Below are 16,426 nucleotides of genomic sequence, written 5' to 3' on the forward strand. Positions count from 1 at the left end.
GAATAATTACAGTATACAATTTTTGAATTATTGTCCAGTCAACTAAAATTAGAAGTTTTTAACATGCTAAAATGGAAAGTTATTCAACAGAATGGAATCCTTTAAAATATGACGGAACTGCCACTTAAGCATCAGAAGTCTGCTCAGGTGTGACCCTGGGAGCCCAAACTTTTCACAGAACAGCAAGGAACATCCCTGTGCTCCTCCTTCCTAGTCTTTTTTATTTTTTTTTTAGAGGGAGTCTCGCACTGTCGCCCAGGCTGGAGTGCAGTGGCGTGATCTCGGCTCACTGCAAGTTCTGCCTCCCGGGTTCTCGCCATTCTCCTGCCTCGGCCTGCCGAGTAGCTGGGACAACAGGTGCCCGCCACCACGCCCAGCTAATTTTTTGTATTTTTAGTAGAGATGGGTTTTCACCGTGTTAGCCAGGATGATCTCCATCTCCTGACCTCGTGATCTGCCCAACTCGGCCTCCCAAAGTGCTGGGATTACAGGTGTGAGCCACCATGCCCTGCCCTCCTTCCCAGTCATTACATAGATGCTTAGGATTCGAGGGGGTTTTCTTCTCATTAGCAAGACTTAGGCACAATCACTATGCCTAGTACCAAATCTCTACATTCAGGATAGAAGGTGCAACTTAGAAATATCAGTTCATGAACCATGGGTCATCTCACTCTTTGGGAAAATGCAGAGTCAAGCCAACCCTCTTGATCTTCCAGGCATACAAAACCTGCCTTGCCTCTCCCCACTTTGAACAGTGCTTTTGAACTTTGATGGAAAAGCCACATTTGGAAGGTAGATTCTTACAGGGAAGAGATTTTTTTTTTTCTTTTGTCTCTAGTTCATGGTACCTTGGATAGATGTGTGTTCACTGCAGAGTCCTACAAAGCGTGCTGTAATGTTCAAAGGCAGGGCAGTAGGTTCTAGTAACAGCGTGGGATTTGTACGTTGCTTTGTTGACTTTTTATTATGCAACAGCGCCTTTTAAGTCATGTGCTAATCTAGCACATTCAATTGTCCTATATAAGAGAATGTGATTGTTCCTAAAATATTCACCAATCATTTGTTCTAAGTGCTAGGCTCTTCTGTAGTATTTCCAGATCTTCCTTATTAAAATTTGGGAGCTAAAAAACATTCACTTGCTTCTGAAATCATGATTCTCATCCTCAGAAGTGTACAGTGTTCTACTGAGACTGCAAGGGGTGTTACTGAAGCCTGCATGTTCAATGAGCTACAAGATTCCGGCTTATGTAACACTCCCGCCAGCCTTAGTAGAGTAAGATCACGTAGCTTTGCATTTTCCCAACCCTGTGATCTTGGGCTGCACAAATACATACCTATTAGCCTGAAACAAAGGAATTCATTTCCCCTGGGCTTCTCTGCAGGTCATACCACCCTTAACAAACTGCAGTCCCTACTGGCCATTACACCGCAGAGCTGTGAGGATGATGGATCTCCTGTTTGGAAGAGAATGACCCAGGACGACAGGGGTGGCCAAACCATGGTCTAAATATGATATCTGAAGATGCTTAATCTACAAAAGAAAATCCAGTGTGAGGAATAGGAGATGGAAATGTGGAGGCCTAGTGTCTAAGGGCTGGCATTCAGGGGAAGAATTACATTTGTCTGTAATCTCAAAGGCTAGGAAGGATGGAGCTGGATGGATTTGGGATCACCATGAAAAGGACCTATGAGTAAGTCAGGCTGGCGTCGAGGTGATCTGGAAGCCCCCAGCTGCACCCTCAGTTGGAAAGGGGCTGTGGAGGGGTCTTGAATATGACTTAGCAAATGGAGCTAGATTCCTTCAATGCTCCATCCAGCCCTAAGTCAATGAAATAGCTCCCTCCTTCTTTTTCTCTGTCTTCCAAACTGAACTACTGTATCTCTTGCAAAACCAATTGGATAATTCTGTGCTAAGCTTCCTGTCTCCCACCCTGAGCAACCACAGATGAATGATGGCTGTTGCAGAGATGGGCAAGTCTGGCTTCTGAGAGCTGCCATTGAACTTCTCTGTGCTGAGCTGGCATTAGCTCCTCTCCTCTCCCCTCCCCACCCTGCTTAGAGGATGCTCTCCACATTTGGAGGTTTGTGTCACCCTTCTAGGTGACCAGGGCTTCTCTCCCATGAGAAGAGAAGGGACAGGAGGACTCTGTCTGAAGGTTCTGAGTTTCAGATTTGCCCATGGGCCAGACATCAGGCTCTGTCCATGAGGTGACCCAAGTTGCCAGAGGAAAAGTGTCTGTTCCCAATCTCCACATTAAATTTGCCCTGGGTCTCAACCAAACTCTATGCTTTTTCCTCCTAGAACAGTGAGGATATAGGCCCAGTTAAAAAAAATATCCCACAGGTCTTTCTGGAGTCTGGGGTGTGCTGGACAGGGTGTGGGGAACTGGGGACCTGGGTTCTGGTTAGTTCTCTGTCCCTTACTATGAGACCCTGCACAAGTCATCTGGGGACCTCGGTCCTCACACTGGAAAGTGACACAATGGGAAACAGAGGACCACCAGGACACCTTTTAGCCATGACCTATAATTAACATCTCTATGATGTGACTTCACAGGCACAGATCATCTTGCATCCTCACCCCTGACACACACACACACACACACACACACACACACACACACACGCATGCAGTACAGTAACTGTCGATCTCAGGTCCGAGATACCCCAGAGCATCTCTATTCATCTCAAGGGATATTGATATCATTTCAGAAGAAGGAATTAATGTGAATTCACCTGATTTTCAAATAGGTAACATCCCACCCAATACTTTCTCCTCTCCCTCCCCTGGGGACGTGTAAGTGAAGATTCAGGCACAGCTAAACTAATTGGAGGAAGTTCTAAGCAGAGTACAGCACAGTCTAGATAAGGAATCAGTTGGGAGTTTCTGGAATCTCAAATGGAAGAGAGGGAGGCAGTCAGAGAGCAGGGCGTGGGCAGACAAGGACTCGCTCTGTCCTAACATTACTCAGTCTGAATTCTCTTCCCTCACACCTTGCTTCATATGCCTAACCTGACATCGTACATCTGCTTGGTCTTTGCTCAACTCAGCTGCAGCATCCTCAGGAGACAGCTGGATCAGCTAGAAAGCTTCAGAACGACACACATCACTCTGCCAGACACCCACATTGCTCCAGCTCCAGCATCCGACATCTGACCACATGTAGGCAGCCACCGCTGCCCTGGCTCCACCATTTCTCCCCAGGTCTAAGCTTAAGCCGCACTGCATTGCTTCCATTTCTTCGTGCTTGCTCTGTTCCCTTCTACCACAGGGGCTTTGTGCAAGCTCAGCCTCAACATGGATCTTCCCCCTTCTTCACCTGGTCAACAGCCACTCATTCTTCAACCTTAGTTCGAGCATCACCAACCTCCCAGGCTATGTCAGTTCTCCCTGTTAGACACCCTGGCTTTTTCACATATCTTTTATTCAAAGTAGTTACATATTAAAGCATTCCATTTGTGCATACAATTATTGTAGAATTACTTCCCAGCAGACAGGTGCTATAGGAGGGAAGAGACCTTTTCTGCTTAAGTATCTAGTGCAGTACCTGGCCCCTAACAGGTGCTCAACAAAAATTTTTAAATGAATGCTTAAATACCATATCACGGGTCATGTCTGGTTGCAAAAAGATATTCATCATAATAAAAATAATAAACTATAATTAAAATATACTCATCATCATAAAAATAAATGAACTAGGCATATACTGGTGTTAAAGGTATCATTGCCTTTATTGCGGACCATTTTAGGATGCAAGGCACAGTACGGGTAAACAATTAAGAGAGATTTCTGTGGTCTAGGAATACAAGATCTAGTAAATATATAATGTCTCCAGTAAGAGAAAGGAGGGCAAACAAGTCAGAGCAAGCTGCCCACTGGGGTGGGAGAAGGGAATGATAAAAGGGAGGATTGGAAATATACACTAAAATGAACCACTAATACAACGTTTCTATTCACAACTCAGAATTCACTGAACAAAAAATGACCATTCTGTATACGATTCCAATTAAATGCATTATTGTTGTATCTGATTGTGCAAGTGCCTGTCACTAATCCATGCCACAATGATTCATGCTTAAAAAAAAAAAAAAGAAGCAATTAGCTATAAGGGGCACCACAGTGCATTTCTAGATAAGAGCTCAGTGACCGTTAAGGGGCACCTGCATAAGAGCTCCATTAACAATGCTAGGCAAGGAAGAAAACCCCAGGGCAGATGCCAGACGGAGCAAGAGACAAACATGCATTTATTTTCTGTTTACTCCAGATAGCCCATTAAATTTCAAGGAAACTTCGGAATTTAAAACTCACAGCAATGTAGAGAACAGGAGAGGCATCTTCAATGGAGAAGATACGTCATGAAATTTGGAAAGTGAAAGCAAAGGGAAAGTCTGACTAAAATAACATAGAGCAAGCTATACCCTGGACTTCCTGCAAAGGGGGCTGCAGTGAGGGAGGGGCCCATCTGCCCACAGAACTCAAGCAGGCACTGGCCTCAGGAGCCCCAGATAAGAGCCAGCTCCTGGACTTTTTATTCCAGAATGAACTCTTCCAGTTGGAGCTTCCAGGCAAGCTTTTTATCCCGTCCATGCTAAATAAAAACAACCACAAAGTGCCAGGCATTTGAGGAAACCCTGCAATGTGAAAGAGGAAAAATAACAAACACGGGAAACAATTCCAGAATAAATAAAAATAAAGAAGGGAACAGAAGAGAAATTACTAGGAAAAAAAAATCCCCAGATCAGAAGCTCAGATTTCGGGTGCTATTTCATTCATAAAACAAAAACAGAATAATGCTGTAAAGAAGAAATAATTAGAGAACAAAAAAAGAAGTTTGACAAGTAAACAATTTGGATTGTGAAAATAATAACGATAGAAAGGGAAATTTACAAAATCTGCCAAATCACAGACCAAAAAAGTCGGGCAACAGAAGATAAAAGAGATAGAGAACCACTCCTTGCGTCCTTAGCCACTACCCTTTGCTTGTTTTTCCATTTTCCTTTTATCTCTCGGAATATCTCATCAGCTGATATCTATTAGAGGAGAAGGGAATTGTCCCCCAAGAGACTAAGTTCTGAGCAGATGAAGGAAAAATGGCTACCTCAAGGCACATCAGTGTGAAGTTTCAGAACACAAAGAGTTAGCAGAAGATCCTAAAAGCTTCCAATAGGAAAAAATAAGATAAAAGCTCACCTACAAAGAAACCAAAGCCAGACAGGCGTAGAGGGAACATTTGCTGCTAGAAGGTGATGGAACAATGTGTACAAAATTCTGAGAGAAATGAACATCAACCTCAAATTCTAAATTCAACCCAACTCAAATGTGAAGCCAAATCAGAGATTAAGACACACAAGGATTCAAAGTATATCTCCACACACCTGTAATCCCAGTACTTTGGGAGGCAGAGGCAGGCAGATCACTTGAGGTCAGGAGTTCGAGACCAGCCTGACCAACATGGTGAAACCCTGTCTCTACCAAAAATACAAAAACAATTAGCTGAGCATGGTAGTAGGTGCCTGTAATCCCAGCTACTCGGGAGGCTAAGGCAGGTGAATCACTTGAACTCAGGAGATGAAGTTTGCAGTGAGCTGAGATCGCTCTACTCCAGCCTGGGCAACAGAGCAAGACTCCATCTCATATATATAATTATATATATATATATATAATTATATATAATATAATTACATAAATATATATAATATATATATTATATATAATATATATATATTATATATATATATATAACCTGACCCCCTTTTCCTGGGAGGTTACCTGGAAATGTACTCCAGCTTTTGCTTATTGTAAAAGAGGAAACTAAGAAAGAAGAAAATAGCAATCCGGTCACAGTGGCTTCAGTGAGGACCTCCCAAGAGGACAGCTCTGTGGGAGGACTTAGGAGCAAGCAGGAAGAGAGAGATCTCCTGGAGAGAGGTCCTGGGAAAACAGGGTTACCTACACAGGGAGCTGTCGGTTTGGGGAAACTAGAGAGTATGATAAAGGCACTAAAAGCAAGGAAGCAATGGAAAGAACTAGAAACTACAGAAAGACGGCAACCTCCTGTAGAGGTAGGATAGTGCTTAGGAACAAGGTCTCTGGACCTCTGTGGGTTTGAATTCTAACCCTGCCACTTTCTAGCTGTGTGACCTTGAGCAAATGACTCAGCCTCTCTGTGCTTGGTTTGTCAGCTCTCAAACAGAAATCATAATGGGACCAACTTAGAAGGCCGTTGTGAGGAATAAATGAGTTAATATTTCTAATGCTCTTAGAAAAAAAGAACCTGTCACCTGATTGTTGCTATATAAGGTTTGCTAAATAAACTCTTTTAAAAATTCTAAAAGCCATATGAAAAATATGGTCATCCAAATAGAAGGAATAGATCCCAATGATAACAAAGTAATAGGCTTAAAAATAAAGAATGCGATGATTTCCACGTGATAGGCTAATGTCAAAGTTTAAGGACATTGTGTGTTTGGAAGGTGGGGGGGATGGGCAGGGAGTAGTATTTCTCCTAACGATAAAAAAGAGAGGCAAACATAACCTCCAGGAAAAACACCCTCCATACCTCTCCCCGCCAAGAAAACTCTTTACAAGTAAGGCAGTATCTGAATGTAGAACAAACTAAAATACGATGAGATTACGCATAAATGCTAGAGTATGAGAAAGAAGATCATTGGCATATGATGCTCTGTAGAATCAGCCAGACTCTCCTCTATCAGGCGTGAATCCACAGGGCAATGTGCAAAGATGCGTCATTCAACTGGGTAGGAACAGGAGACTGTGGCCTTCATTGTGAGCCAGTATTTCCCAGTTGATTCTATAGGACCAGCCACATAAATCGCTTTGATCACATTTTTCAAAAATAAATCTAAATCTAGACAAAGTTTCACTTCCTCCCCCGACAAAACATGCTTCCTCCAAGAAAACTAAAATTTAGGTCCAGTCCTTTCCCAAACCTAAAGACAAGAAATAAAAGAAATAAGCAAAATATGGTTTCCAGTAACTGGGCCAGGATAAGCTAGAATTCTGGGGATTGTTCTTATTAGAAATGTCACAATCAAAGTACACATCAGCCAAGAGGGAGGCACAACATGAATGGTGTTGCTGCTTCTGGTGTAGCAAATTGTCCCAGCATTCCAGGCCTTTTGCTGTCTTGAATCTTGTTTGGGGATAGAGCAGGGGGAGGTGGGTTGGTGAGTCTGTATTTCTTTGGGTTTCTGCATTTCACAGTTAGATTCCTCAAACCAAGAGCTCGACCTCTTAGAAAACCTTTCCCTCAACATGCCTCCAGTCCATGGAGAGCGAATCGCTGGCTTCTCTGCACTCACGAGTCCATGGGTAACTCTGTCATAGTACCTGTCACACGGCACCATCATTATGATCCCGCTATCCCCTCCCTTGCTTGGTGAACTCCGGAAAGAAAAGATTAACCATGACACACTCATCACTGTGTCCCCAGTGCCTAGTACAGTGGCACAGTCACTAGGAGGGAGGGAGAGAGAGGGACAGTGTCAGGGAGAGGGACAGAGACAGAGAGGAGAGCGGGAGAGAGAGAGTGAATGAGAGGGAGAGGGACAGTGGGAGGAGAGAGAGACTTTGAGTCTTACTTTCTCCCCTGTTGCCCTTCCTCCTCATTTTTGGTTTTCTCATTACCAAACATTCCTGGAATTTAGGAACCTACCTTCTACGGAGAGCGGGACATAATGATCAATGCCGGGATAGAAGGAGAGGTGTGGGTTGGAAGCCTGCCTGATGCCCCAGCCACCTCCCCATGCCATGTGCCCTCCAGCGTGAGTCTATCCGCCTTGCACACCTGAACCGCACCATCCACTGTAGACTGCAGTTCGGTGTTTCCAGCCCAGACCTTGCCCCTCGGCTCTAGACCATGCATCTAACTGCCAGCTGGTCACCTGCCTTGGGAAGTTCCATGGGCAGTTCACACTCAGCCAGGCTAACAGTGGACCTGAAGCTGCCCTCCTGCCTCCAGGCCCGCCCCTATGGCTGTACTCTCACAGGGCTGCAGATCTGGAGGGGACATTGCCTGCTTGGGGCCTTTCAATCCACCTGCCCCTCCCCCTGCATACCATTACCTGTAGGATAAAGTTCAAGGTCCTCAGAAAAGCAGACGAGGCCTCCTGGTCATTGGTACCCATCCTCCTCCTCCATTTTCATCCCCTCTTCCAATCACATCCCTCAAATCTCAAAGACACTGTGCTGTTTCTTACCTCTGTGCTTGGCCAACTGGTATGGCTCTTTCAGTACCCTGCAGAACACTCACCTTCTCTTGGAAGCATTTTTCTGAAATTGCTTCTGAACCCCCCACCCACGCAAGCTGTTACAAGCCCTACTTCTCCTCTCCCATGAGGCCCATGGTGAACAGCAAGCACTTTCTGCTTAGGATTCAATGAAATCCTGCTGTACACATGTGGAATGCAACTCAAAGAAGTCAGGTAATTTGCTCAATGTCACACATGCTGTAAGTGGCAGAGCCATGACCTAGATTTTGCACTCCTGATCCAACACCCCTACCATGGATGGTGGAGGCTTTCTGTAATTTCACCCTTGAAGCAGGAGCCTCCTGCTTGGCGCCTCCCGTCCTGAGCTCTCTGTGTTGCTGGGAGCCCAGCTCTGTGCAGGGTGGGGATGGAGGCCAGCAGATTGCCTGTCCTTACCCGCCTCTCGTGTGTCCTGCACATGGGGCCAGAAGCTGGGCTGGAAACATGGTAGCCATGGGCTCCTGCCCCACAGTCTGGAGAATGGGACTGAACCATGGGAAGCTGCCCGAGGCCACCTCCGTGACTATGGGGCCTGCGCTCCCACCCACAGGTGAAGGGGGTCACTTCGATTTCCCACACCTTCTCACAGAGCGGGGCTTCTCTCCCTCCGGGCATAACTGCCACTAACTGCTCTCTCCTCAGGATTCCTGGCCTCCATTTGGCCCCAGTCCCTGCCAATCCCCTTGGAAATAAAATTTCTGCTCCTCACAGAGTGCTCAGGCCAGGCCTTCCTTGCAGCCTTCTTCATCCATGTCACTGACACCTCTGGATTCGTCTCAACGATGAACTCTCACTCTGCCTGCAGCCACACTGAACCTCAGGTGTCCTCTGAAAATCCTTGGTCCACGCTCTGTTTCAGTGTCCCTTTCTAACTGTGGGCTCCTCGAGGGTGGAGACTGTGTTACTTTTGTTCCGTAGCCACAAGGCTTGGATCAGGCCACAGTAGGGACACTAAGCTTTCCAGCGTCATCACTTCTACCCTGGATCATTCCACAGCCCCTCTGGAGCCTCCCTATCCACACCTGCTGCCTCCAGCCTCTTCCCCACAGTGGAAGAATCTCAGAGGTAAGATCTGTGGGCCTGTAGGAAATTACATGATGCCCCTGAAGCTTCAGCTATAGCTCCAGGGCAGGGTGAAGGCCCGAGGAGAAAGGAACGGGAGAGGAAGTTTGGGACCACCTCTGGGAGTGGGGCAAAGAGGGTTGTAAACAAAATATCCCCCCACCCAAACAATAGTGGCTCAGACAGTTTGAGGAGTGAGGGTAGTGATGGCCTTTGGGCTGCGGAACATGGGGTCTAGGAAGAACCAAAAAGACAGCCTCGGGGGCAGACAGAAAGCAAAGCATGAAAAACAATCCCAGAGATGCTGAAGGGGCTGCGTGCACCAAAGCCTGGGAACCAGGTGCAAGGCAAAGAGGCTGCGGTGGGAGGAAGAGGCAGAATCTGGGGAAGGGCCTTGATGGGCTCAGGGCATGAGGCAAGGGCTCTTATTAGTCACGTACATCTGCATTTGTGGTAAGGATAGTCCGGTAAGGGCAACCAATGACATGAGTGTGAATGCAGACCTCTTCCTCCTGGCACTGGGGAGTCATTGAAGGCTTTTTAATCAGGGAGGTGACAAACGCCTACCTCTGCCTGAAGGAGGATTCATCTCAGGAAGAAGAGATTAGAAATCAGCCAAAATGTTCACAGCTCCATGGGGAGCTAATCAAGCATCCAGAAAGTGCTGCGGGCAATCTCTGAAAGCATCCACGGAAAGGAATAGGCCTGCTTTGGAGACTGCAGATATCCATGGCGACAAACCACAATTGGACATGGAGTATTTTCTCTAATCTTAAAATGTAAAAGCGTAACAAGGACATTCTATCACAATGGTACTCACATTAATGTTTGAAGACCATACATTTCGAATCCACCCAGGGTCTCTCATTATTGGAATCTGAAAAACAAAAACATTATAAATTAATTAATAGAAATGTTCTGGAATTAGGTGGTGGTAATGGTTGCATAACTTTGCCAATATACTAAAAACTCACTGAACTCTACACCTGAACATGGTGAATTCGGTGGTATGTAAGCTATATGTCAATTTAAAAAAAAAGAAGAAGAATTTGTGACTGGGCGCAGTGGCTCATGCCTGTAATCCCAGCACTTTGGAAGGCCAAGGCAGGCAGATCACCTGAGGTCAGGAGTTTGAGACCAGCCTAGCCAACATGGCGAAACCTTGTCTCTACTAAAAATACAAAAATTAGCTTGGCATGGTGGTGGGCAGCTATAATCCCAGCTATTCAGGAGGCTGCGGCAGGAGAATCACTTGAACCCTGGGGGCGGAGGTTGCAGTGAGCCGAGATAGTGCCACTTCACTCCAGCCTGAGCAAAAGAGTGAAAATCCATCTCAAACAAACACAAAGAATGTGGTGTCTTTTCTTTGAGAATATTCAACTATGATGTGTTGATTACATAGGGTGCGTTATGAGGTTGGAAACGCCCTGTCTCTCTGACCCTTTCACTTTTTCTCCATCTTCACGTCCTCCCCAAAGCACGTGGATCCTATTGGCAAAGGTATAAGAAGGTCAGGCCGCATGAGAAAATAATGGTATTGGAAGTCAGAAGACATGACTCAAGTGCTGCTTCTGCTGTTTCTTAGCCACAGGGCTTGTTTTCTTACCTGTAAAATGTGGGTAAAAATAACCCCTGCCCTGCCGAGCGACAGGAGTTATTGTGAACATTAAGTGAACTCATTCAGGCAAAAGGGCGAAGCCCAATTCAGGTACTAGCTATTAGGACTGTTGGCGTGGCGTTATCCTAGCAGGTAGGACATGTACAGTACCTCTTTCTCACAAGTGTCCCAGTTAGAAATGCACGAAGGGCACACGGAGTAGGCCCAGCCTTCCTAAGGGATGTATTGTCCTAGGCCTAAAATTCTACTTAAATTATACTCAAAAACATGTGTGCTCTGAGTTCAACTGCCAGCAGCCCAGAATAAACAGCCCCAGAAGCCCCTAAACCTTTTCCCCTGTCCTGTCCCTCCTTGGCCCTGCACCCCACCTCATATTCATCTGACCCACTTAGCTTTTCCAGCACATATTTGTTGACTGTTAGTTAATGGTGTTGCTTTACAGCATGACAAAGAATAGCTCTAGGGGTCATGTACTTCGCTAGGTACTGGGAACACAGCAACAAATGAGATGCAAATCTTGTCCGTAAGTCACACATAAGCTAGTGGAGGGCAGGAAGACAAGTAACAAAGATCTCTGTGGCCAGGGCTACCATCAAGATATGCCCAGGGTCCAGAGAGAGCCCAGAGGAGGAAGCCAAGCATCTGCCTGCAGAGAATATAGGGAAGGTTCCGTGCCTTCTGCAGGAGGGGACAGTTGAACTGCCTCTGCAGGGTGAGTGGGAACTCCGGGAGAGGAGAGGACAAGAAAGGCCACTCCAGGCAGAGCAGAGAGCATATTCAAAGTAACGAAGTCATCGCACATGTGTTGGGAACAGCAAGGTGCCCCTCATGACTCCAGAATAGTTGAGCACATGCAGTGGGCACGAGGGGATACCAGAGGGACCACGGGGCAAGGAGGCAGGGGACAGTGAGGCCAGCATGGCGAAGGCCTCGTATGCTCCCAGGAGGACCTCTGGCCTTGTGCTGTAAGCCAGCCAGTTTCATTTTTTTAAGAATGCCCTCCTCAAACAACAACTCTTGCTGGAGCCCATTATGTAATTAGAAAAAAGAGAAATGGCTATGGTCAAATGGGGAAGGGGCCTGGATTCTTGGCTACAGAAACCGTGAGGCTCTCAGAGCAGTGCGAGAGCAGTCACTGTGCACCACTGGGGACTACAGAGGAGGAGAGGGATGATCAGATCTTGTCTTACAAGGACCACACTGACCTCTGCATGGAGGATGGATTCGAGGCAGAGCAGTGAAGGGATATGGACCAAGGTGATGACAGTGGGACAAAGAGGAAGATGAGCTCTGAACACAACCACATGGTAGAATCACCAGGAAATGATATGCAGCTTGGATTGGCGGGTTGAAGTACAGGGAAGTTTCAAGGATGCCTGAAGTTCATTCACTAAATTAGGAAAGCAGGAGGGATAAATTTAGGGAGGAATATACTAGTCTCCTGGAACCACACCCAAAATAAAAGGATAGATTTTCCTTTAAGACAGAACCAGGGAAAGAAGGCAGATGTGTGTTATAGGATTGTATCCAATCTGGATCCTTGCTGGGGTAGCAGGGGTAAGGCCGTTGATTTCTTCATCTATATGTTGCTTAATATGGCAGCTAATGAAGTCCTCATTTCAACTGAGCAATGCATTTGAAACACTTCTTGGAATCCAGTTGCTGCTTCTATTTCAGCTCCTGTGGACTATTTCAGCATGCTGCAAAAAGTCATGCAACTTGGGTACAGATATTCTGGACCATCCAACTCAAATTCTTCAGGGGCCACCAACACGGTCACACGGGCACCAGAATTCTCTGCGTACAATAATTGGATTGATTTTGCACTCACGAGGTAGGCTAGGAAGGCTGCCAGCAGTTTAAATTCATGGTGTTGGGATTTGGCCCTGATTCAAAATGAAGTTTTAAATCAAATACAAGATATATTTTCACGCTGCCAGAGGAGCAATACTCTGACCCCCAAGAGTCTGGTTTGAATTCAGAGATTAAATATAAACATAAGAACACCAAAAATGGTGACCCAGTACATTTCAACAGTAATTTCTTTCACAGCTAAGTAGAAAATAGGCTCATTCTGCCCACAACTATTTGTCTGTTGTAATTTGAAATTCCAACATAAAGTGTGAAGCTCAGCCATTTAGATTCTGGCATCAAGCAGTTGGCAGTCACAGTGGAAGCCAAAACTGAACCTGGCTTTGAACTCCAGTTCTTCTACTAGGAGCTGTGTAGCCTTTGGCAAGAAATTACCTTTCTAAGCCTCAATATTCTCATTTCTAAAGAAAGGCTAACAATAAAATACTTATCTCATAGAACTGATGTGAGAATCAAAAGATAGAATACTGTGAAAACAGTAACGTACCATACAGATGTCGGTGGCTACTCCTGGATGATGGTCATGAAGTGGAAGATTCAAGATCAGAAATAGGTGAGCATCTTCGGAGCAGCTGGTTTGCTTCTACCTTGCTTGAACCATGAGCTGTATGATTGTTCAGGTCCTTATTCAGTGCATTGGCTGCCAGAGCCACGTTCCTTTTCTCAGTATGAGTCAGAGTCCATGAAACACATGCTTGTGTTAGCCTCCTTCTCAACTCTATTGTTTGTCTTGATTTCTTTCTTCTTTTTATTTCTCATTTAACATAGATTTATGTAACTGCTATGGATTAAATATTTGTGTCCCCACCCACACCCCTGCCACCATAAATGCATATATTGAAGTTTTAATCCCCAAGGTGATGGTATTTGGAGGTGTGGCCTTGCAGAAGGTGGGGGGTGATTAGGTGATGAAGATGGAGCCTTCATAAATTGGATTACTACCCTTAGAAGAAGTGACAGGAGAAAGATAATCTCACTCTGCTATGTGAAGCAAGAAGGCAGCTGTTTGCAAACCCTGAAAGAGAGCCCTCACCAGAACCTGACCATGCAGGCACCTGATCTTGGTCTTCTAGCCTCCAGAACTATGAGAGATCAATTTGAGTTACTTAAGTCTCCCAGTTTATGATATTTTTCTTATAATAGCCCAAGTTGGCTGAAACAGAAATCCTGTTGTGATTTGAACCATCTTTTGTCCATGGATATATACAGCAGAGGATAGATAGGTGATAGATTAGATTAGATAGATAGATAGATAGATAGATAGATAGATAGATACATAGATAGATAGATACATAGATAGATAGATACATAGATAGATATGATGTGATAAATAGAAAAAATGGGAAAATGCTTAGAGAATGAACACAGTAAATGTAGATAGATGAGCAAATGGAAGATGGACAGTTTCCTGCCATCTTGCTCTGGGTTATGTTGTTTGCTTGCTCCCTTGACTATGCCAATTACTACTGTGCAAAAAGTACTCAAAATAGAACCTCTAAGACTGGTCTTAGTCAGGGCCTCTGCCACTTGAGAGTGAAATCAGACTTACCATTGTGTTACCCTCTCTGAGTTTCAATTTTCTCTCCTAAAGAACTTACATGATACTACCCACCTCATGTAAGTTCTGCTATGACAGTCAGATGGAAAATGTACTTGAAAATGACCAGCTCATGGTAGATACTCAATGAAGCTGAAATTGAATTCCCATCACAGGCTCATTAAGATTAAGACCCAGGTCACAGTTTCTTGTAATCTTCATGTGGCTGGGCTCACTGCTACAGTTCTTGCCATGATTTGCTGGAAGTCACATATCTGGAGCCTACGTCCAAATTCACATTCAGGTCTGTGGGACTCCAAAGCTCTTGCTGCTGTTTCATTGATGGTGCAACACTTAAACAGCAGAAATCTTACAAACACAGAAGGAAAAGAGAGAATTCAGAGAGTAATGTTTCCAGATTATCAGGCTCAAAGTCGCAGGCTGCTCCCAGTTTACAAATGGGGTGTCCAACGTTCATTTGTAGATTTTTGTAAAAGCAGGGTAACATTTTCACACAGAAACAGTACTACCAAAGTCAGCTTTTCCAGGACAAGAGAGGCAGAGAAAACTATAGCGTAACTGAAGAAATAATGGCAGCATATAACTCGGGACCTAAGGGCATTATGGTTGGTTTATACGGTCGGCTTTCTTGGGAAAACCCATTCACAGTCCAGTGGAGGATTCCAGGAATGTGTAGGAACTGTCCAAAATGTGAGAGGAGAACCCTGGCCTGGGGATCAGGCAATCCGGTCTTTAGCGCTGGTGTCGCTAACTTGTTGCAAGGAATACACAAGGGACCGCCCTTCTCTGGGTCTCAGTTTTTCCATCTAACAGAGGCTCGAGTTACACTCGGTGGTTTCTAAGGGCTTTTCATCTCCAAAATTCTGCATCTACATGCATACACCCTCCTACGTCATGATTCCAACAATGATACCCCCTTTCTTTGGTAGCCTGGTACCCTCTGTTGAGATAAAGGAAGAGGATAAAGGAACGTTTGCTCTGAGTAGGGGAGAGATGGGGTGGAAGGGATGATGTTTTATGTATGAGGACTCCTTCTGGGATAGTTCTGGCAAATCTGATGAGATAACCACTTGTGGTCGCCAGCATGAGTTTTGGAGTCAAACTGTGTAGAATGATCTAGGGTAGAATGCTGGCTTCACCACTTACCATCTGTGTGGTCTTGAGCAATTCATTTAATATTCCTGAGCCTCCATTTCCCCTCTATAAAAGGGGAATAATAATAACAATAGTAATAGTACTAGCTTTGTCATAGGGCCCTTGTGAGGATTAAAGAAGATACTTAATGTCAAGTGCTCAATATATATTTGTTATCATCATCATTGTCATCATCATCACCACCATCATCATCATCACCTTCCCTTCCTCCCATTGAGAGGTGGATGAACTGGGTTCTACCTCTAACCCTGGCTTGCTGGGTGACTTTGGCAAGTTTTTCCCCCTCTTTGGGTCAGCTTTCTTATGTATCAAATTCCTGGATTATACCAAAGCAAGGGTACCTAACTGGCCAAGTGCAACACAGCTGGTCTCCATCTCCAGTGCCTCCTGCTCCATTGAGCACATCACACCACATCATTCCCCGCTGAAAACCTTTCATGGCTCCCCATTGCCCAGGAGTCAAGGCCCAGGTCTGGCATGCATGGCCCTGCATGATCCACTCCTGCCTGCCCCCTTGCCTCACCTCCTGTCCCATGCCTCACTCTCCACTCCAGGGACATGTACATGGTTCCCCTCTCAGTGACTAGGCTCCCCCTGCTTCCTCCCAGTCGAAGGTTGACCCTCCACCCAAATCTGTCCTTGGAGTCATTTCCATGACTCAAAAATCAGCTCTCCATGGGGACTTCTCAGAGTTCCCCCTTGGCAAATAATCACCCTCCTCTGTGCTGACTCAGCATTCCAAAGAGAAGGCCACAGTGCAGTAGGCAAAGAGTGAAATTGATGACAGTCAATCTGCTGGATTCCAGCTGTGGGGGGGCCGACAGTGAAGGGTAATGCCCATCCCCTGGGTAGCTGAAGGCAGGTCACTGCTCCTCTTAGGGCCTAATTTC

At 45.5% G+C, this 16,426-nt stretch overlaps 1 protein-coding gene and 1 long non-coding RNA gene across 5 annotated transcripts in view; one reads left to right on the plus strand and one right to left on the minus strand.

The window, feature by feature from the left end:
- The window catches only part of LOC129467259 (uncharacterized), a 30,839-nt gene extending 27,370 nt beyond the window's left edge, over nucleotides 1-3,469 (plus strand). The window contains exons 6-7 of the long non-coding RNA XR_010116962.1: nucleotides 1,383-1,691; nucleotides 3,052-3,469. This is a non-coding gene — a long non-coding RNA (uncharacterized lncRNA). The remainder of the gene's footprint in view (nucleotides 1-1,382; nucleotides 1,692-3,051) is intronic.
- The window catches only part of LPIN1 (lipin 1), a 149,025-nt gene that overhangs the window by 102,640 nt on the left and 29,959 nt on the right, over nucleotides 1-16,426 (minus strand). For 2 of the 4 annotated variants that reach the window (XM_055251550.2, XM_055251548.2), the window contains exon 2: nucleotides 10,154-10,210. The exons of 1 other annotated variant lie outside the window; for it this stretch is intronic. In XM_055251550.2, the coding sequence (XP_055107525.2) occupies nucleotides 10,154-10,210 (57 nt within the window). Of the gene's footprint in view, nucleotides 1-10,153; nucleotides 10,211-16,426 lie in introns of those variants that run through there. One more of the 4 variants, XM_063622828.1, reaches the window with a different exon arrangement.

This window comes from Symphalangus syndactylus, chromosome 18 (genome assembly GCF_028878055.3).
Source record: "Symphalangus syndactylus isolate Jambi chromosome 18, NHGRI_mSymSyn1-v2.1_pri, whole genome shotgun sequence".
Lineage (NCBI taxonomy): Eukaryota > Metazoa > Chordata > Mammalia > Primates > Hylobatidae > Symphalangus > Symphalangus syndactylus.